A 22,369-nucleotide genomic window follows, 5' to 3' on the forward strand; every position below is an offset into this window, starting at 1 on the left:
TGAATCGGCCCCATAGTGTTTAGGTTTGCTTTCAGTGGGACCAGGGTCCTAGACTTTTAAATTTAAGTCATTCATACATAAGCAGCCCATGGCTCCAATTGCTAGTAGCCTTTATACCTCTCTTGTCAGTAACCTTTAATTAAACTTGCTTTCAGCTTGATTGAGAAGGACATATGAAAAGTAAAATATACATATATAAATATAATATAATATTTTTGACACTGGGAGGAATGCATGCTGACCTATCTGTGTATAGAAGCGACCCTGTAGAACTCGAGCATTAACATGCCCTGGGCCGTGGGCAACAGCTGCATGCCTGAAAGTTTTTATATTGTATCTTTTCTGAGCCCCAGCCTGGTCACATGATGCTGTGTGTGCATTAGCATCTGAATACAGACTTACACACACATACAATCAGTCTTTCACACACAGACACAATCACACAGACACAATTAGATTTTACCTCTCCCCCAAACTGAGGCAGAGCCATATTATAACAGCTTCACTCTCACACACAGCATCATGTGAACAGGCTGAAGCACAGAAAAGCTACAATATGGGGCATGTCTCAGGCTACAGCAGCTGCCAGAGAGAGAGAGAGATGCAGCGTTATTAGGACAGAGACAGAGAGTCAATTACTGAGATCTTAAAAATCATTATGGGAGACCTGAGGCACTTCTTGCCCTGTTAAAGAGGAAAACTCCAGTGGAAGGGGTAAGTGCCCCCCTCGCCCCTTACTCTGGATACCTATACTGGACTGCATCAGACTATTACAGCTGTAACAGGGAACAAAGTTGTGCCCAGCTGGCTGGAGCAGAACTGACATGAGCCTTGAGTGAATATAGGAGTGAAGGCTCTGTACAGAGGGTCGGCTCTGCTGCTAATTGGTTAGCAACTCTCCAGAGAGGCGGGCTCTGTGCTTTCATGTTGGGGTCCTGGGATGGTCATAGTGTAAGAGAGCTGCTGGCAGCGTTCCTTCTTCCCTCTCTGTCTGTGGCTGACACACACATACACATGCAAGACTCCCCTATAAGATAGCACGTGTGCCAGCTGGGCGCAGGCTGAACATAGGCAGAGTGGAGAGGGGCGATGCAGAGGGGGTGCTACACACAGACACGCCGGGCTGCTAAAGCAGGAGCAGCTGTGAGGGCTGCACGGGAATAAGAGGGGCACAAGTCGGGGAAATAGAGGAAAACGAGGTGGAGGCAGAGGGAACATGCTGATTGCAAACTGGTTGGCGGGGCTTGTCTGTCATCTCTGCTTCCTGCATACAAGTTCCTGGGAACAGCGGCTTCACCCCACGCAAGGTAATGGCACTAGAGAGCGGGACACTAATGTGGCATTCCATAGACTGGGGCTGTCTGGCTTGTGTTCAGCTGCAACTGGCAGAAGCAGGATATTGGGCTGCCGGGAGTTGTACTTATACACCAGCTGGAGAATGTTCTTGTTGTACTTGAGGAATGAATGGGAGGAGTGGATAGTATGCTCATCCTTGGCGGTTATGCATGGCTCTGATGTGTGACAGTGCTGGGTTTTGGGAATGTGCGGAAATGTGGACATGTGGGGCTCAGGCACTGCTCTATATTTAATAGTAACTACTCAAAAAAGAAACAACTGATGGATTTTTGGAGTTGCTAAGAGCTATAAGCCTGTAACATCAGGGATAAAAGCTTCCAACAGTTTACTAAAATCTTTCCTAGCTGTCCAGGGCCAAGTGGCCACTTAAAAAAATACTGTCACTGATAATAGTACTGTTTATAGTACGATTTCTTCGTACTATTAACACTTATGTACAACCCATACAATTTATATGATAGGATGCTATCCAGAATGCTCGGGACCTGGAGTTTTCCGGGTCTTTCTGTAATTTGGTTTAACATACTTTAAGTCTACTAAAAATTCATTTAGACATTAAATACTCCCAATAGGATTGTTTTGTGGTCAATAAGGATTAATTATATTTCAGTTCAAGCTTAAGGTACTATTTTATTATTACAAAGAAAAAGGAAATAATTTTAAACATTTGAATTATTTGATTAAATTGTCTACTGGAGATGGCCTTCCCATAATTCGGAACTTTCTGGATAACAGGATTATTGATAATGGGTCTCATACTTGTACTGCAAATCACACTCATATCATGCCTTAGGACAGGGATCCCCAACCTTCTATACCTTTGAGCAACATTCAAATGCATAAAGTGTTGGGGAGCAACACCAGCATGAAAAAAGTTCCAGAGGTGCCAAATAAGAGCTATGATTGGCTATTTGGTAGCCCCTATGTGGACTGACAGCCTACAGGAGGTTCTCTTTGGCAGTACACCTGGTTTTTATCCAGCCAAAACCTGCCCCCAAGCCAGGAATTCAAAAATGAGCACATGCATTGAGGCCACTGGGAGCAACATCCAAGGGGTTGGTGAGCATCATGTTCTTCCTGAGCCACTGGTTGGGGATCACTGCCTTAGGACCTGATATCCTGAGAATGATAATTTTGCATATTTTTATGGCATACCTGTTTTAAATTCAAGATCTGACACTGCACCAGGGGCATTGCTGCTAGCCTTGTATTTCCTCATATGAGCAGACAGCCCTACGCCTTTTGAGCTAGTCATCATCATCATTTATTTATATAGTGCCAGCAAGGTCCACCTGGAAGTTCAGGTAGCTCTACTATGAAAACCAGTTTTAAAAAACAAAAATTGGCATCCAGTGCCTGGGCCCCACAGAAAAATAATTTAAGGTCCTTTTAAACTTTCATATATTAAAACTGTTCATCTCTCAGGGCTGTACTGTAAAAAACATACCTGTCCAGGGTACTTTCCCTCTAAGTGTGAGGCTGCCATCTTGACTGCTTTTCTCACAGATCATGCACAGTATAGTAACATTTCTGACAATACTGCACATGTGCTAGTGTAAAGCTGCCCATGCACTTAAAGGAGAAGGAAAAGCTAAGTCACTTGGGGGTGCCAAAATGTTAGGCACCCCCAAGTGACTTGAATCGCTTACCTTCTACCCCGGGCTGGTGCCCCTGTATGGAGAGAACAGCACCAGCCCGGGGTAGCAGCGATCGCTTCCTCCTTCCTTCTTCGCTGTGCGCGCATGCGCAGTAGAGTGAAAAGCCGAACTCTAACAGAGAAGTCAGCTTTTCACTCTACTGCGCATGCGCCGGACTCGGAGTCACAGCGAAACGAAGGAGGAAGCACATCGCCCCAGGTGCCCCGGGCTGGTGTGGTTTTCTCCTAACAGGGGCACCAGCCTGGGGTACAAGGTAAGCGATTCAAGTCACTTGGGGGTGCTTAAAATTTTAGCACCCCCAAGTGCCTTTCCTTCCCATTAAGACCTGCTATTTTTGTGAGGTCACCAAAGGAGTAGGTCTTTCTTCAATTTGTCAACAGTGAGCTGGGTGATATCAGGCTGATCCTGGGGCCAAACAATCAGGTCACAACGGTATGCAGGCTGTCAGAATGAGGACCAAATTAACAAGCCCGGACAAGAATCTTAATTCTGCCCAAATTATATCTGGCCAGGGGCAGGGGGGCCGGTGCGATTCGATCGGTCATTGCCTCCACCGCTAATGTTAAGCGGCAGAGGCAATGACAAAGTAGCACTAGGGGTAGGCAGAAGAGGCTCCTGCCTGGCGCCCCTCAATCGTTGCGCCCTAGGCAGCTGCCTCTTCTGCCTACCCCTACTTCGGGCCCTGCTGGGGGTACCTAACAATTTAGCAGCCCCCCCAGTGAATAATTGTTACTTTAATTGTTCTGTAACAGGTTCATCGTACTGCTACTCAATGGAGCATGCATTAAATCCAATTGCGGAGAAAATTTCTTATTAAAATATTTGAAAATAACATTGCTGCATTGATTCCATTGAGTACTATCTTCTCAGTATTCTTACAATTTCATTCTTCATAAATTTCTAAAGCCTATTCTGCATGGAGGCCTGTGGCATATTGTGCACTGGCAATCTTCAGATGGCGTATTAACTTGATATTTAAAGGAAACAACCTGTCACTACAGGAAAATGCTGGAAGAAAATACACCATGTGTCATTACCCTAAGCAATGCTACTGCCGTTATTTCCTGGTAAAATTGCAGAAAGAAGCATTTTCAGATAAAAATCTACATACATTTCTGTGTGAATCATGTAAAAATTGCCTATTTTAATGGGAAAAGGCTTCAGTTGTTTTGACATTGAAAAAAAAAAATGGAACAGCTATATGTGCCGTGGCTGCATGTTTCAATGAGCCATACTTCTGAAAAGAATCCTTGTGTAGTAAGTTGCCTTAGGATAGCATCTGCTCTCATTTAATACTGATGTCAAAGATACTGTTGTCCAGCTGTTGCTGAATGACAACTCCCACAATACAACAATAGAAAAGAGCTATTAGGGGAGTGTCCAGAAATTATATTCTGACTACAGGGGCAGAACTGCTGCTTTAGCGTAATGGCACACAGGGCGTTTTGTCGCCTGCATGAAATAGCTTCTCATACAAATGAAAAAAAAAGTTGCATTAAAGTTAAATGGAATCGCTGTAACTTTCCAGTACAATTTCATTATTGCATGAAAATGCAGAAGGGAGCACAATGACAATGATTCAAATTGTTTTGAGTACAAAAGCATTCACAGGCATTTAAGCTGGCCATACATTACAAAATTGCTTGTTTGACAAGGTTGCCAAACGAGCAGATCTTTCCCCAGTATGCCCAACTTGAGGGCCAATCGATTGGGTCACAAGGTCAGGGCGAGGACTGCTTCATCTTGATTAAATTTTTAACCTTTTCTGAACAATATCTGGACGGTTTTTGCCAAGATATCGGTTGGAAAGCCCTATCGGAGTGCCCCATACAAAGGCAGATAAGCTGCCAACTCAGACTGAACGAGCCAAATGCCAAAGCTAAAATCTGCCCGTGTATGGCCACCTCTAGTCACCTATGCGAAAGGTGACTAAGGAGCCACAGAAAAAGTTGTGCGCGTAGCTGCATTTAGGGCTATGAGATAGTTGCTAACATCACTTTTTTGATTATGTGATTCATGAAAAAAAGGTAAACCTTACCTCTGTTCTAACAAATCTGTGCTCTGTACTTTGCCCCAATTTCTACAGAGAAACCTACATTGGCTAAAATTGTAGTGCAAACCTGCTATAGTCAGTTACAGTTGCTAGTGTGGCATAGTCCTACCACCAATACCTTTTGAGTCACTTGTAAAATAAATCTTTGATAAATCTCTGGATTATGAGTAGAGACAAGCTCATCAACAAATATGTGGTTGTAGCTGAAATGGCATGGTGAATATATGTGAAAATACAGGTTATAGTGTGTCCTAGTTAAAATTACTTGTATATTAACATTTATGCTCAACTGCATTAATTCACTGCAACCAAATATTTTCTTTTATTAGATTAAGAAGGCCAACAATTCTTAGATGGGGCCCAACCTGAAGACCAGTAAGGGTGAAAATTTTAGGAATGCCTGTTTTCCCTTCAAGATACTTCTGGAAGCCAATATTGAAGACCAATTAGGATGAGCTTTGGGATGAACACATTTTTCTCCCCTAGATATTCAGTAGGCACAGAATTTATAGAGACAAGACAGGCCCTAGCCCAAGCTACTCTAAGCAATCCATGTTAATAAAGAATATTATTTCAAAGGCACGTATCATAGCAAAATTGCTTCCCCCACCGGAGATGTGGGTTAATAGAGCCTGCACTCGAGATGAGGAAAAAAATACTATTTTAGCCAGTAAATGCCTCTAGTGTGTGCTATGCTGCAGGAACCTGTGGCGCCCTACTGTTATAGGTTCACAAGGAACACAAGCATGTACATAATGAGGAAAGTCCCGGCTCACTCATCATCCTCTTTTGATTGTACATCATGTGCAAAACGAGCGAGCTTGAACAGTCCTTGTTATGCGCATGTTTGTGAGTCCCAACATGGCTGCCTGCACCAGGAGCTCCACTTCCCTCTCTGTGTGGTCAGCATATTGCTTACTAAGGGCATTTTATAGCAAAAATTATATTGTTTCCATCAACCAAGGATATCTTACCAGACCAGAACTATTACCCCAGCTGGAGTGAGAGAAGCAATTTTGATATGATAGGTGCGTTTGAAATAATATTCCTAAAAAAAACCCTACAAAAGTACCTTTCCTCAGGGGGAAGTTCACACCCCCTTTTAAACAGCTTAACCCAAAGCTTTGCCATGTGGTTTCTACTGGGTCCCTCTAAACACATTCTTGAGCATTAGGCTTTAAGCACACCATGGCCCTTTCAATACCTTGCACTTACCACATAGGCCCTAACTTGCAGGGTACCCGCCAAGGTAATAAATATTTCTAACTCTTGGATAGGGCACAGACTGCCTCTACTAGCTGTTTTCTGACTTTCATCCCTATGATGAGCTATCACATAGGCTATATCTGTCCTTTCTAAACCTTACAGCTTCCCCAAACCTGGTTTGTTGCTTCCAGTTTCTTCCCAGTCCAGTTTCTCAGGCTCCTGGCTTACTTCCTTAGATGTTTCCTTTTGCCAAAGAGGACCACACCTTGTCTGCTTTCCATTTATATCCATTTATACCCTTTGGACCCCTCCCACTTTCTAGATACTTTTTAGAAGGATTTTTTTCTCTAGCTCCCCTTGGTGGTGACTTGTTGTACTTACACCCAAAAATATTAAAACACTCTCTGCTGCCATCTGTTGGTGAAAAAATTATATTACACACAAAGTAACATTTTAACCTTTGTCACCCTATTACAAATTCCTGGCATGTCTATTAAGTTTACTGATCCACCAAAGCTGTTATATTTTCTTTTATACAGATGTCATAGGCACATCTGGTTTATAGCTGTTGTACTTTTCACAAGGTTGGCACCTGTACCAATAGTTGCACTAGTAATCTACCTATAACCATATCATGAGTCAAATGAATATTCTGTGCCATAATGTACTGTATATCTCACAAGGTAATGTGATAAAATACAGCTAATAATCAAAGAGTGAAATACATCCAAGACTGGCAGTAAATAAGAGACTATACTTATCACCATCATAATATGAATCTGTCCCCAGTCCATAAACCAAAAAGCTGACAAAATATAGGGAGTTGAAAATGCTAATTTACTCCATGGGTAACACTGGAATCATAAGATTTAACAAATATATATAATATAATAACATGTATATAATTGTTTGTGGTGCGTTATATTATGTTTATACAGTATATGTGCATGTAATGTACATGTAACTTCTTGGACATTTCTAGTAAGCAATTTCCAAAAAACATTTCAAATACAATTACAAAAGTTCCTATACATATACAAAACATTCCCCAAATATCTAATACAGTATATAAATTATAAATGTTGCAGTGACCCATAGCTTGTCCTTCTTGTTCCTTCTGTATATTTTCATCTTGAGTTATTTAATCACTTGCACTTTTCTGCACTATAATATCAGAAATGTTTTGCGTACATTGACTAGTGCTGTGTAAAAATCTATACAAAATGAAGTTTCTGATTCATGCCACATTTTTGCATTACTTTTACAGCCGGTTTTGTGAAGAAGCTTTCGTCTTATGAGATTGTCATACCTTCTCGAATTAATGATTTTGGAGAGGTATTTCCACACAACCAGCATTTTCGAAGAAGGAAAAGAAGTGTACAATTTCAGCTTTCAGAATCTAATGGATACCGGACACACTACCGATTTACTGCGTACGGGCAATACTTCCAGTTTAATCTTACTCTTGATGCAGGGTTCATTGCTGACTCTTATAATATTACACATATTGGAACATACAGCCAGCTGCACTTTGATTCCTCAGATCTCAGACACTGTTTCTACAGTGGTCATGTAAATGCTTTGAAGACCAACACAGCTATATTTAGCCTTTGCGGTGGCATGGTAAGTTTAATAGTTGTTACTGCTGATCTTAGTGTGTTAAAAGCTGCTGTATTACTGAAGTATGTTGGTAAGGATATCTAACTTATGCATTTCTAAGGATATCTAATTTGATTAGTACATTGAACGAGTTTCATACATTATTGGACTAACAGGTAGCAGACTGAATGCAATGTTAAAAAAAAAGATGTTGTTATTCAAAGATTATAATCCCTATTTTTTCCTGGTCTTGTTTCAGTTCTTACTGACTGCTAAGGAGTGTTCTCAGACTGCATGATAACATGGCTTTATTTTTAAGGGGTCCAGAGCTTACTCAAAGGCAATATGTTTAAAATATTTATGCAAAGTTTACTGGGTAGTATTGGCTCAGGAACCTCAGGCCAGGCTGTATGACACAGCAACTTTAGGGGATGGGTTCATGCTGTGGTTTTACTCCTTTTGCCAATGGTAAATGGTGTGCTAAAGAGCATTTTACTGCATGATTGACCTTCTTTTGCTTTAATGGTAATTGCCTGGGCCCTGCTAGTGCATTTATGACTCATTAACCTAAATCTCTGGCTAGTGTGCGTGTGGTGGCCACTAAAATTTTTCCCCCATTTCTACTCAAAGACCCCTTTCTATGATAAATATGTTCATTAAGGTCCTCTGAGTTTTCTATTATAGCAAATAAGTTATTTGTAAGTAGTGTTTCAAAACTGCTGGGCTCATATCATAGCAGTTAAATGTTACATTATTCCTCCAGCAATAGACAGATTAAAGCTAATTTTGGGTTACTGCTGAAAAAATTATTCTGTTTTAGATTGTGGATCCCACTGAGCCATTAAGTTGGGCAGCTAGTTGCAATGTTATGTAGATATAATTGGGAAATTTGAAACAACATACGTCAAAAATCAATTCAATAGAGGAAGGCTAAGTGACTTCTATTTAATTGACCTAGTGGATGTTTTAAAGCTAAAGTTTCTTGCTTATAATCTTTCTGCCCAGGCAAGTGAATGAGCTGTAAGGTATTGGAGATATTGGAGCATAAGGAGAAAGTCTCAGATTTGTATCCTTCCAAGAGTTGTAAGCTGCTTTGCCTATAAGGGTTCTTGGAGTGTAATCAAATGAGCTGGTTTAGCCCAAGGACAGAACAGAACTTCTGTAGCTGACATTAAGGATGAAAAATATTGACAAAGCGTGAATGCACGTGTGTGTGTCACCTTCATATACTCTAATATTGCATAACTGAATTTATATCCTTATTTATATAGGGCTACTTATATATGGTGCACTGTTAACTTCATGCATAGTTCCCCAGAAAAAATGCAGAATTCATGTAAAAAATGATGCTGTGCCAGAGGCATTAATAGCATACAGCAGAATAATAAGTGAGCCAAATAAATGGATAATTTCCTCAGACCACATGATGGAATTAATGGAGTACCATTTCTTGTAGAATAATCACAAATATAGAAATATAAATGCAGTTTCAATTTCATGTACTAATGGAGCTCATTGTTGTAAAACAGCACCAAGGAAGTACAAGGACAAGGAAGTAAACACGGAATGGAGGGAATTTCAGATAGGACACAAAGTGGTATTAATGTTCTACATTCAGGCATGTATAAATTCCAGCTCATATATAAAACCCTGCATCAGCTAAATAAACCATTTCTATAAAAATATACATTTTTAATAGTATGAGCCACTGGGTAATCCTTTTAAGGATTCACAGTGCACACAAACAAGCCAAGGCACATATACATGCTAAAAGTTGTACTCAACCACTAAATTTTAAACCATTAGGTGGGGGTGACTGAGATTTACCTGCAACTTACTTGCTTTCAAAGTTAAAACTCCAAAATGGTTGCCCTTTTATTTGCTCCACTGGGATCACCTGGACTGGAAAAGTTGTGCTTAACCACTAAATTTTAAACCATTAGGTGGAGGTGCAATGATGTTGTGACCACAAAATACATATAGACAACAACAAGAAATCCTCTGCACTCACGCATTATCAATATATATAGGACATTAAGACATTCTGTGCATTAAGCTACCAAGAAATGCCCTCCCTATATATTGCAATTTTCTTCAAGCTGGCCAACTACGTCAAAGTCATCCCCTCTGGCCAGCCCTACACTTACTTTTATCTAGTATAGATTTAAGGGCTCTGGCACACGGGGGAGATTAGTCGCCCGCGATAAAACTCCATCTTCGCGGGCGACTAATCTCCCCGAGTTGCCTACCCCTGCCATTCCACCGGCGAACATGTAAGTCGCCGGCGGGATGGCAGACGCGGCGGCGCGATTTCGCGCAAATCGCCGAAAAAGACTCGCGAGTCTTTTTCGGCGATTCCCTGAAATTGCCCCGCCGCGTCTGCCATCCTGCCGGCGACTTACATGTTCGCCGGTGGGATGGCAGGGGTAGGCAACTCGGGGAGATTAGTCACCCGCGAACAGGGAGTTTTATCGCGGGCGACTAATCTCCCTCGTGTGCCAGAGCCCTTACAAAAGGACTGAGTTTTACCTGCAACTTTCTTGCTTTCAAGGTTAAAACCTCCAAATGGTTGCCCTTCTATTGGCTCCCCTGGCATTTGGAGAGAGAAAACAAAAGTTGCATGATAGCTGCGAAACAACACCCATTGACTTCAATATATTTTGTAGATTTTTAGTCAAAGTAAAATGAGATAGATTCGCTCAATGCTACACACCAGCAGTTTGCCCCAGCAGGAAAATTTACACTCACTATAAGCAGTAAATCATAATTCTCTATAAAAAAAAAATTAAATGACGAGAAAAGCATAATACACAGGGGGGTGCACTCTTACTGAATAGAAAGACTTACCCTAGGCCAGCAATCCTGTAAAAATACACACTGGCCCACGATTCTTTGCCTCTGAGTGCTGCACCACCATTGTCACAGGTTTCCCAGAGATTACTTGGGGCTGTCCAGAACTATTTGTATGTGCAGAGTTGTAAAATTTTAATTGCATTTGCTATTGTATAGATTTCCTATGTTTGTATAATAAGCATGCAAACAGTCCTAAAAAGCTACAAGGGATCTATGGAAAGTTTTATTCATTCTAACAAAAACTATGTAACTACAGTATCTATAGAAATATATGTATATACTTTATATTATGCCATAATTCTGTTTTGGCTGATATCATTGGTCTGATGGCATTTTGCCCAAATTATTCATTTAAGCCCAAATAAATGGTAACAGAGACTGAGAAGGTATAAAGGGAAATATAATGTTAAAGGAAAACTATACCCTCAGAATGTATTCTTAACTAACAGATTTATATTTATATTATGTTTAGCGACCTAATAACAAATGTCACCAAACTGAAATATATATCAGTAAGGTTTTCCCTTTTACATCCTTTCCCTTGACCCACCATTTTGTGATGGGCTGTGTGCTCCCTCAGAGGTTAAATGACCAGAAATTGGAAGCTCTACGGGGCAGGGACCTCCTTCCTACTGTGTCTCATACCACATGGCATGGCCTTGGGGCACCCTGCAGCCAAATATGGTTCTGGCTCTAACTGTAATAGGAAGTAGTGTGGAAGCAAAAGACAGCACTCAGTCAGTCCTGATGTGGCCTAGCATGTATGTGTATAGAGACCTGTATTGTTTGGGGGGGTAGTTTTCCTTTAAGCATGTCATCTACATAATGATAGTAACTACTTGTTTGGTAAAATTGTCAGTCATACCATACAAATTGTAAAAAATTACAATTAAGCGCAACCAAATATTTGAGAGATCTCTGCAGATATGGCAGTATCTTGACCTTTATAAGCAAATACCACATGACGAAAAGACATTCCCTAGAATGGTTACAATCAGCCCTGTGTTTTTACACTCAATAGATTTCAGTTTATCAAGGCTTATCTCATCTTCTGTAATACACAATTCTGTGAAAGGCCTCCAACACCAGTTGTAAGAGTGTGTTAGAATGAAAACAGATTTTCCACACTCCATGGTTAAAATGAGTAATACATATCAGCCCCGTTAAAATGTGTATATCCAGTTTAAAGCCAGATGGCTTTGTCAACTTATACTTGTTGGTCACTTTTTGATACCGTGTCATCTTTTTAAAATGTAGTTTTACTTTCAATTTTATTTATTTATTTCAATTTAAATAATTCGATTACTCAGAATGCAGGTATTTGAGAAACAAGAACTTCTAAACTAATGTCTGTGTTGCTTCTTGATATAGAAATATGCCTGAGATGTGTTGTTTCCAACTCACCACATATTTGACACTTCTCCTTAGGGTGTAATTTCTGCTCTTTATTGGTGTTGACACTTCATCTGTTGTACAGGCTTCTCTCTCACTGGCAGGTGTACACTTTTATCTGTCAAAACTTCCAGCACAGTTTCTTAACCCTCTCTCTGTACCCAAAATAATTCAGAGAATAAGATTTGCAACCAGTTATGAACTTCATTTTATTTATTATTTCACTGGTTGTGATAACCTACCCTAAACAGTATGGAGTCCATTAAAATCCGGTGTCCTTATTGGTATACATTTCTTTGTATATTATCTATTTGTATATGAAATGTAATTTCAGAATAGGGAATTCTGCGGAATACAGACTATACTCACCATATTCCATATAGAAGAGAATCTACCTCTTTCAAGACATTTTTTGCCAAATGCTTAATGCATAATGCACACGGAATTATGTCATTTCTTGATTGCCGCTGTTAGATGTAGCGTATTCAGTTAAATCATACTTTGTATGTATGTATGTATATCTTTATTTATAAAGCGCTACTTATGTACGCAGCGCTGTACAGTAGAATACATTAATACAAACAGGGTGTTAATAAGATAATAGATAAATACAAAGTATAATAATAAATACAGATAAATACAGCAGCAATAAGTTAAGAGTCGAGGACACAAGAGGAAGGAGGTCCCTGCCCCGTAGAGCTTACAATCTATATGGGAGGGTAACTAACAGACACAAATAGTTATTACTAAATAATCTGCTCTACCATTTTGTGTTCTGTAAATTCACATCCTAACAAATGAATATATTCCCATATTATGCAGGACTGTACAAAGAAAAAAAAAGAATGAACCACAATGCAACTTAAGAAAGAGTCCTAAGCAAATGGGAAGATGTCCTGTTAATAAGAGGGGTTATTTGCAGGGTGCAAGGAAGGGTGCAAAAATGACACACTATATCACGATTTTACACTTTGCACTATGCCCCGCACACTGTAGAAATTTCTGCAGGTCTCTGTACTCCAAAACATAGTACAGAGACCTGCGGATGCCCATTTGAATGCAAGCCTAGGTCCCTATATTGTTTTGAGTGGGACATCTCCACGAAATGCTTAAATGCAATAAAAGCTCTTCTTATATTATGGCACTGATTTCGAGAACCTTTCTGTGCAATGTACACAATGCCCTCTCTTGACATCTTTCTGTTCATATTTTTTATACCAGGGGTTCCCAGACTGTACCATCTGGAAGGCTACTATTAGTAAAAGTACTGCAATAGGATCTACCATAATGAGTGCTACAGTGCCTATCTTGGTTTATTTATATTCCCTCTTCAGTTAGGGTGAATATCAGGTAGTGGATAGGAGGTTAATATTAACATCATTCTACTGCTTAACAATGCACAGATCCCTATTGCAGATAACACTAAGGATGTATGAATACTGTAAATTCAAAGTATTCTAATATCTCAATATTTATTTTATTTCTATAGCAGGCACTGCATTTAATAATAACATGGCAGGATAGCAGGAACATTTTAATCACATGTGATTTTAATGATTATGCATCAACTCTTTTCGTTAAATAGATTGGCACTTTTAAAGCACACGATGGGGAATATTTTTTAGAACCATTGATGAAACCTGATGGAGGGGACCATGAAGATGAGCACAACAAACCACACCTCATCTACAAGCATGAAGGCAAACATTTGAATACCTCAGGAAAAGAACAAAAAAAATGTGACATTTCAGGTATGTTTACAGTTATACTACATCTTGTTACTCTCTGAAGAAGACAATAGTATACCTTCATCTTTAGCTCTGTATAAATTAGGGATGCACTGAACCCACTTTTTTGGGTTCGGCCGAACCCACTCTGACGGATTTGTCCGAATCCTGAACCGAATCTGAATCCTAATTAGCATATGCTAAAGCTAATTAGGATTGGGAATGGTTAAAAAAATTTCACCCCAACCATTTAACCCTTCTGAATGCTATTTAGCATATGCTAATTTAGTCTAATTAGGGTTCAGATTCAGTTCGTCCGAAACCGAATCCTTCAAAAAAAGGCTGGATTCGGCCCAAATCCCTAACCGAATCTGGGATTGGGTGCATCCCTAGTATGAATGTATGTAAACACAACCTCAGATATGGCAGAAACTAATAGAAGACAAATAAAATCAAATTGGTCTGGCAATACATAAAAATTTGTACTTGGTGGTTGTGCGAGTAATTGTTTTCCAGGTGAAAGTCCATACCTCAACTACCTTAACGGTCTAATCATTTGTTTATGAGGCATAGCAGTATACCAACCACAGTCCCCTAGCCTTAACTAAGTGTCCATTTAATCCAATATTGCTTTCTCTTATCATTAAATACACTACTATCAATATCTCTCTAAGAAATTATGTTACTTTGCCCAATTTGTATGAGCTCTGTCTCTGGTTTTTGTTAGTAGAGAACAGTCTACTCCAGAATACACATTTATTATCTACATTTATAATTTTACTGGGTCATATTTATAATATTCTTTCTACTACTATTGCTTCTTGTAGCAGGAAATGGTACTGTGTAAAAGAATATTTTGTAACTGATTGTAATGATCTTGGTGACCCATAGTGTAAGAACCCCTAAATTAGAGAATTTCCCTGCCCTAAACCACCCTAACCAATACAAATATAACAGTTTAAATAGTAGTACCAACAATTTAATCCAGGGGTCTGCTTGTCTTCTAGCATGTTACCGAAGATACTTTCTATTAAGAATGTTACAGTTCCTTTTGCATGTGTTGCACATTTTAACAGTGGTTGCTACTTCCCCTGCGACTAATTACCCTGGATGAATAAAGGGCAATTGGCCATATATCCAATGACATCATGTGATAATTATTTTTATATACTATTCCCTTGATTAGCAAAACATAGTATTTCTTTAGGTTTAGGGAGTGTCTTATACAGTATATAGAAGGCTTAATCCGAGGTAGTTTAAATTTAGACAGGGTTTAAGGATAAGTATCCTAGTTATATGCGTCCTACTTAAGAATTAGGCAAGATGTCCACTATTCTACTGAGAGACATGTATTATATAAGCAAAGATATTTATAATCACATTGTAATGATAATAATGAATTGTTAAAAAAACAGTGCATAAACTAAATTGGTTTATCACAATTATATTATTTTCTACCTATGCAAACTTTCAACTTGAACCCTTTAGGGGTTAACAATATACATGCCTAGGTACAATTGAAAGGCTGTCATATTTAGTTTTTTTCATATGTCCTGCTTAAGGTTTTTCCAAGTTTGTGAAACTGGCACTTTGAATAATTATGCAGTGGCTCTTGGGTGCTTACCAATATTGGCCTGTACATCTGTTTTATTCAGTGTGTTTGGGGAGAACAAGCCTTTGCCTTCTTCTTAAATGTATAAATATTTTGAAAATAGTTTATGGTTTTTTTAAATGTACAGTACTAACGCATCTCTGATATAGTTAGATAAAAGGCTATTGTGTTAAGGCAAGCAAACATTCTGCCATACTACAATAATTTAGCCACTAAAGACTCTTTTCTTAATGTTTGCATATGATATTATCTTCTCAGACAAAAACAAAATTAAATTCAAACTCAACTTCTCAACTGGACTTCATTTTCTTTTTATAGCTCATGTTAGTGTAACATGTAGTCATGTTAATAAACATACTGATAAACACGCACACTGCTGCACACGATTCCGTGTAGAAAGTGTCTATTGCGCCAACAAACCAGGCAACGTTTCGGGCGCCAGCATTTGCTCAAGCCTACACACTGTGTAATAAAGCACCTTTAAATACATGTTTTCAGAGGGAGTGGTGGGTAAATCCCACCCTCACCATACAATGACCAATACAATCAAGTGTGAATGTGATTCAGGTATGTCCATTGATAGCAGTGTCCACTTCAAAAAGTCCCATCCAACTTCAAGTGATCATATGGGTAGTGTCCAGTGAAACGGCACCCTTGGGGTGACTGGTGTTTTGAAGTAGACATCCAGACATGTCAATATGTAAGTAAAAATGCTTCTTATATTTTATTCATATATTCAAGTGGACATTCAAATACACTGAAATGGATTTGTTGTACAGAATGCGAATTATGGACTTAATTTTATTTTCACTGGACACTACCCTTATGATCACTTGAAGTTGGATGGGACTTTTTTTAAATGGACACTGCAATGAATGTACATACCTGAATCACATTCACACTTCATAGTATTGGTCATTGTATGGTGAGGGTGGGGTTGATCCTGAATGGCAGTTTTTACCAGTGTGCCCTTTGTTTAGTGCTACACTCTTCTATGCTAGTATAAGTAAGGAATGCAGAAAGTCTAGTTGCCTGTCTTTGCCAATGGAAGCACTCAGGAACCTGACTTTACTAAACCCCTTCTTAGAAAAAGAAGGCATTTAAAAAGAACCGCGGCATATAGGGTTTTGTTCTTCTTAATTTTGGTCTTATTTGTCTATATATATATATATCCTACACAGAAACTAATGCAGGGTCTGTCTGTATATGGCTTTTATTTCTACACAATATTTTATTACTGTAACTTTTCAATCACATGTTTTGACTTATCTGAAACTGTTTTGTTTTTCCTAAGATATGACTTTTATATAAGTAATATCAGATATCAGGTCATGAGGATGTCATACCAGGGACTTGAAGACTGAAGTTTTAATATTCCGAATAGATTTGTTTCAATGGGAAATACTGGATAATGGGGAACTCTGCAAGTGAATTAGGAGATACGATTTCTCATTGCACTAAATTTGACTCAAAGTATATACTTGCCTTGAAAGAATATTTTTATGCTGTAAATTATAAATAATTACACAATTGATTGTTCTCTCATTTCTAAACTGTCGCAATACTGTATCTGTCTGCCCTATGAATAGAAATGAGCGGGAGTGTGCAAGCAGGCCCAGATTTGTGGAGAGGCCTCAAAGGCCCGGGCCTAGGGCGGCAGAAACCTGGGGGCGGCATGCCGCCCCGCCGCACTAAAATCTTTTAAAATTTTTGTTCACATACGGAGCAATGGGGACTTCTCCCCACTGCTCCGTATGCAACTTTGGCCGACCGCGCATGCGTGCGCGCAACCCTACCCCCTGCGCTCTTCGCACATTGCGCATGCGCACGCAACCCTCCTGTTCACGCATGCGCACTCGGGGGGAGGGGGGCGTGCGACTGGGGGCAGCCTAGGGTTTAGAAATCTGGCCCTGGGTGCAAGACTGGACAGAATTTGAAAGCTTACAGTGTATGAATATATTTAAGATAACATCTGTTTTGAAATATAAAGACATGAATTTCTTTGAACATCTTGTCTGCTTTTCTAGGAAATGTACACAGTTACATGACAAAATGAGGCCCTGTTCTTTAAAAGGATGAATGAAGCAAACATTGCTTGAAATACTGCTTCAGTATATTGCCTTTTTAAGTGCTAAAATTGTGCACATTGTGCAAATTGTTTCCCAATTTGTACTTTGTAATTTTGGTCATATTTTCTGTATTTTTATGAACTATAAATATAGCCCAAAGCTAATAAAATGCAAGGTATATTTCATTAGTACACTTGAATTGTTTTATCTATATACTGTTTACAGAAATCTTCCCAAACAAGTGTTTTGACATACTGACATTTGGTCGCTGCTAATGTATGAACTACATAATATTTGATATACTATAGTAGAAATATTCAATAACAAACAATATTCTAAGATTTGATGAATGTTCCCAGTGAATTTTACTTGCTTATAGATATGTTAGTTTGGAGACAGTATTTAAACATGGTAGACATAAGTAAACTTAGGGGCAGATTTATTAACTTTCTGATTTTTGTTGTTTTTAAAGTTTTTAGAACCATGACTAAACTCATTTCTACTAAAACCACGAATGTTTAGTCATTTATTTAAAGATCTAAATTTAAAAAGTATGAATTAAGGAAGGAATTAGCATGCAGAACAAAAAGAATAATTAAATGTACATTATAACTAGTAGAGCTAGTGAATGTGTTAAAATGCTACAACGGCACAACAGCACAACAAATACTAGCAAATACTGAACACCAAACGCAATATATAATAAAACAAAGTGGGTATTGGCATCAAAAATACATGATATAGTATGAAGCAGTGAGCACAGGTACTCCAAGCATATTATAACATTTGAGCATCATCTCAAGCACTTCCTGTCTCTCTTCCCCTGCCAAAAAGCAAGGTATGTGGAGCTATAGGCCAGGACCACTGTGTAACCTGTTGGAGGGTAACACATGCAGTGACGCATTGGTAATTAAAAATTCAAATATCTCTCACTGCGTTAATCCCCTTTCTGCTGATTAGACAGCAATATCATATTATAATGGGACAGTTGTACAATCCCTCCAATCCTAATGCATGAGCATTAATTGTCCGTAATTATTAGCACAGTAATTTAGGTTGAAAAAGAAAAACATCCAGCCTTTTGGTTGGTTTGGCCGCAACGTCCAGAATTGGGGGGGGGGATATTACCATATACAGACTTTACATTCAAAGTGGTTTGATTGGTATTAGGTGTAGTCATTACTTGTTTCAGGATATTAATGAGGTGTGTGGGGCATTCCTCATATATGATGGAATATTCTGCAGTGGTGGTTTAGGTGGTAGGCGGTTTACAAATGTTATAGCTGGTTGTAAATACATTTTCTTAGAAAGATTTAGTTATTACCCAGTCAAGTAATTTTTTAAATATAACAATAGGGTCTATGGGGATTGAGGTGGAAGAGTCAGCTAACTGTCCAAGGAGTTCCTGTTTGTACTACAGTGGTGTGAAAAACTATTTGCCCCCTTCCTGATTTCTTATTCTTTTGCATGTTTGTCACACAAAATGTTTCTGATCATCAAACACATTTAACTATTAGTCAAAGATAACACAAGTAAACACAAAATGCAGTTTTTAAATGAGGGTTTTTATTACTTAGGGAGAAAAAAAATCCAAACCTACATGGCCCTGTGTGAAAAAGTAATTGCCCCCTGAACCTTATAACTGGTTGGGCCACCCTTAGCAGCAATAACTGCAATCAAGCGTTTGCGATAACTTGCAACGAGTCTTTTACAGCGCTCTGGAGGAATTTTGGCCCACTCATCTTTGCAGAATTGTTGTAATTCAGCTTTATTTGAGGGTTTTCTAGTATGAACCACCTTTTTAAGGTCATGCCACAACATCTCAATAGGACTTTGACTAGGCCACTCCAAAGTCTTCATTTTGTTTTTCTTCAGCCATTCAGAGGTGGATTTGCTGGTGTGTTTTGGGTCATTGTCCTGCTGCAGCACCCAAGATCGCTTCAGCTTGAGTTGACGAACAGATGGCCAGACATTCTCCTTCAGGATTTTTTGGTAGACAGTAGAATTCATGGTTCCATCTATCACAGCAAGCCTTCCAGGTCCTGAAGCAGCAAAACAACCCCAGACCATCACACTACCACCACCATATTTTACTGTTGGTATGATGTTCTTTTTCTGAAATGCTGTGTTACTTTTACGCCAGATGTAACAGGACACGCACCTTCCAAAAAGTTCAACTTTTGTCTCGTCGGTCCACAAGGTATTTTCTCAAAAGTCTTGGCAATCATTGAGATGTTTTTTAGCAAAATTGAGACGAGCCATAATGTTCTTTTTGCTTAAAAGTGGTTTGCGCCTTGGAAATCTGCCATGCAGGTCGTTTTTGCCCAGTCTCTTTCTTATGGTGGAGTCATGAACACTGACCTTAATTGAGGCAAGTGAGGCCTGCAGTTCTTTAGATGTTGTCCTGGGGTCTTTTGTGGCCTCTCGGATGAGTTGTCTCTGCGCTCTTGGGGTAATTTTGGTCGGCCGGCCACTCCTGGGAAGGTTCACCACTGTTCCATGTTTTTGCCATTTGTGGATAATGGCTCTCACTGTGGTTCGCTGGAGTCCCAAAGCTTTAGAAATGGCTTTATAACCTTCACCAGACTGATAGATCTCAATTACTTTTGTTCTCATTTGTTCCTGAATTTCTTTGGATCTTGGCATGATGTCTAGCTTTTGAGGTGCTTTTGGTCTACTTCTCTGTGTCAGGTAGCTCCTATTTAAGTGATTTCTTGATTGAAACAGGTGTGGCAGTAATCAGGCCTGGGGGTGACTACAGAAATTGATATTGAAATTGAAAATTGAAATTGATAAACCACAGTTAAGTTATTTTTTAACAAGGGGGGCAATCACTTTTTCACACAGGGCCATGTAGATTTGGAGTTTTTTTTCTCCCTTAATAACGTAAACCTTCATTTAAAAACTGCATTTTGTGTTCAATTATGTTATCTTTGACTAATAGTTAACAGTTTTTGATGAGCAGAAACATTTAAGTGTGACAAACATGCAAAAGAATAAGAAACCAGGAAGGGGGCAAATAGTTTTTCACACCACTGTATATCTTTTCCTTAAGTACAATTACACTCCCCTTATTGTCTGGTCCACTGTCCAATGAACAGTTACTTTTTAATACATGGTGTTTTGCTAGCCATCCACTTTGCTTAGGTTAGTATATTGCTTTCTTGGCTTTTCCACAAACATGACGTGATGGAAGCACATCAAAACAAAACATACAAACAAAATAGTGTATTATGTTTCAACATATAATACACCCTGAGTGTAAAGTGCAATGCCAATAAATATGAGTAAAAATGGTAAGTGAACTGTGCGAACAAACTTCGCCACCGACATAATATGGTGAGTGTGTGCACTCACCAGACCCAAAAATAGCAAATGCCAAAACCCTCAAAAGGTTTTGTAATCAAGGTCCGTTGAGGTCATTCAATACAAGCAGGGATATGGAGAAAGAGAAGGGAGCACAAAATATTATAATACCGTTTATTCGGCTACTCACAATTGTCCGATATATTAGACAGTCATATCAAAGTGCAATTCCATGAACGAACAGGTCACCATACAGCTTGGCACGTTTCACTTGATATCCCCGCTTTTTCAATTAAGAGGCTTTGTGGGTAAGGGAAACCCACTCCACACATTAGTAGAGTTGTGCTGCTGACATACGCACTAAGAGAGCTAGCTATAATGCTGATAGACATAGCAATAGCTCATACCTGCGCACCTCAAATCAAATCAGCTTGAATAAAGGGCAGGCTCACAGTCTGTTTGAGGTCTGTTGTAATTATCCTAATAAAACTGTTAAGGTTAAAAGGTATTTACTTTTAGGATAACATTTTCCTGGGCTCTATTACACACACCTCTGGTGAGGGAAGCACATTTAGGTGTATATTTATTGTGCTGTGTAAAAAGTGGAGTGATGTTGCCTAGGACAACCAATCACCAATTAGATTTCAACAGTTAGATAACCAAAGCGAAGCATCTGATTGGCTACTATAAGCAACATCACCTCAGTGTGATCGGTGCATATTTAGGGGTATATTTATCATGCTGTGTAAAAAGTCGATTAAAACATTACCAGTGATGTTTTCCAGGGCAACCAATCAGCAATTAGATTTCAAAAGTTAGAAAACCAAAGCAAAGCATCTGATTGGCTGCTATGAGCAACGTCACCGTTAATGTTTGACTCCACTTTTTACACAACATGATAAATCAGTGTGATCGGTGCACTTTAAATAACAAATAGTAGAATTCTGTTTGACTTTTGGCTAGCCAGTCAGTAAAACCACCATCATATACTATTACACTGTCCTTTCCTTCCTCTTGGTTTTGCTAATATGCGTTCATGTTCTCTCCTGTGAAACTAAAGTTGATTGTGACATTTGCTGACCTGATAGTATTTGTCCAAGTCCAGTCCTATCATTTTAACACTGTAAACAGGTGTTGCTGTGACTGTAATGGCTAGAAAGAGACTGGGCCTTGTTGTTAATTCTTACAAGTGCTATCTACAAGGCCTTTATAAATATTACAATTTGAATTAGATTTTTTTTAATCTAGTTCAATTATATACAAAGTAACAGTAATTTAGGTTAAAAAAAGGTCATGTCCACCAAGTTCAATCTTTTCATTTAAATAAAATCTCCTAAGTTAGTTAACCCAGAGAAAGGCAAAACCCCGAATCTGAAGCCTCTTCAGTGTGTTTCAGAGGGGGAAAATTCCTTCCTGACTCCAAGATCGGATAAGTCCCTGCATCAACTTTGAACTAAGTAAGGCCGGAACTAGGGGTAGGTAGAAGAGACACGTGCCTAAGGCACAATGGTAGGGGGTGGGGTGCAAGGCATGTACCT

The 22,369-nt window shown here is 39.1% G+C and overlaps 1 protein-coding gene across 1 annotated transcript in view; it reads left to right on the forward strand.

The window, feature by feature from the left end:
* Positions 1–669: 669 nt before the first annotated feature.
* The window catches only part of adamts20 (ADAM metallopeptidase with thrombospondin type 1 motif 20), a 96,066-nt gene continuing 74,366 nt past the window's right edge, over positions 670–22,369 (forward strand). The window contains exons 1-3 of the mRNA XM_002932822.5: positions 670–1,307; positions 7,541–7,896; positions 13,703–13,868. Coding sequence (XP_002932868.3) covers positions 1,217–1,307; positions 7,541–7,896; positions 13,703–13,868 — 613 coding nt within the window. The 5' untranslated portion in view covers positions 670–1,216. The remainder of the gene's footprint in view (positions 1,308–7,540; positions 7,897–13,702; positions 13,869–22,369) is intronic.

The sequence above is a fragment of the Xenopus tropicalis genome, chromosome 3 (assembly GCF_000004195.4).
Source record: "Xenopus tropicalis strain Nigerian chromosome 3, UCB_Xtro_10.0, whole genome shotgun sequence".
NCBI lineage: Eukaryota > Metazoa > Chordata > Amphibia > Anura > Pipidae > Xenopus > Xenopus tropicalis.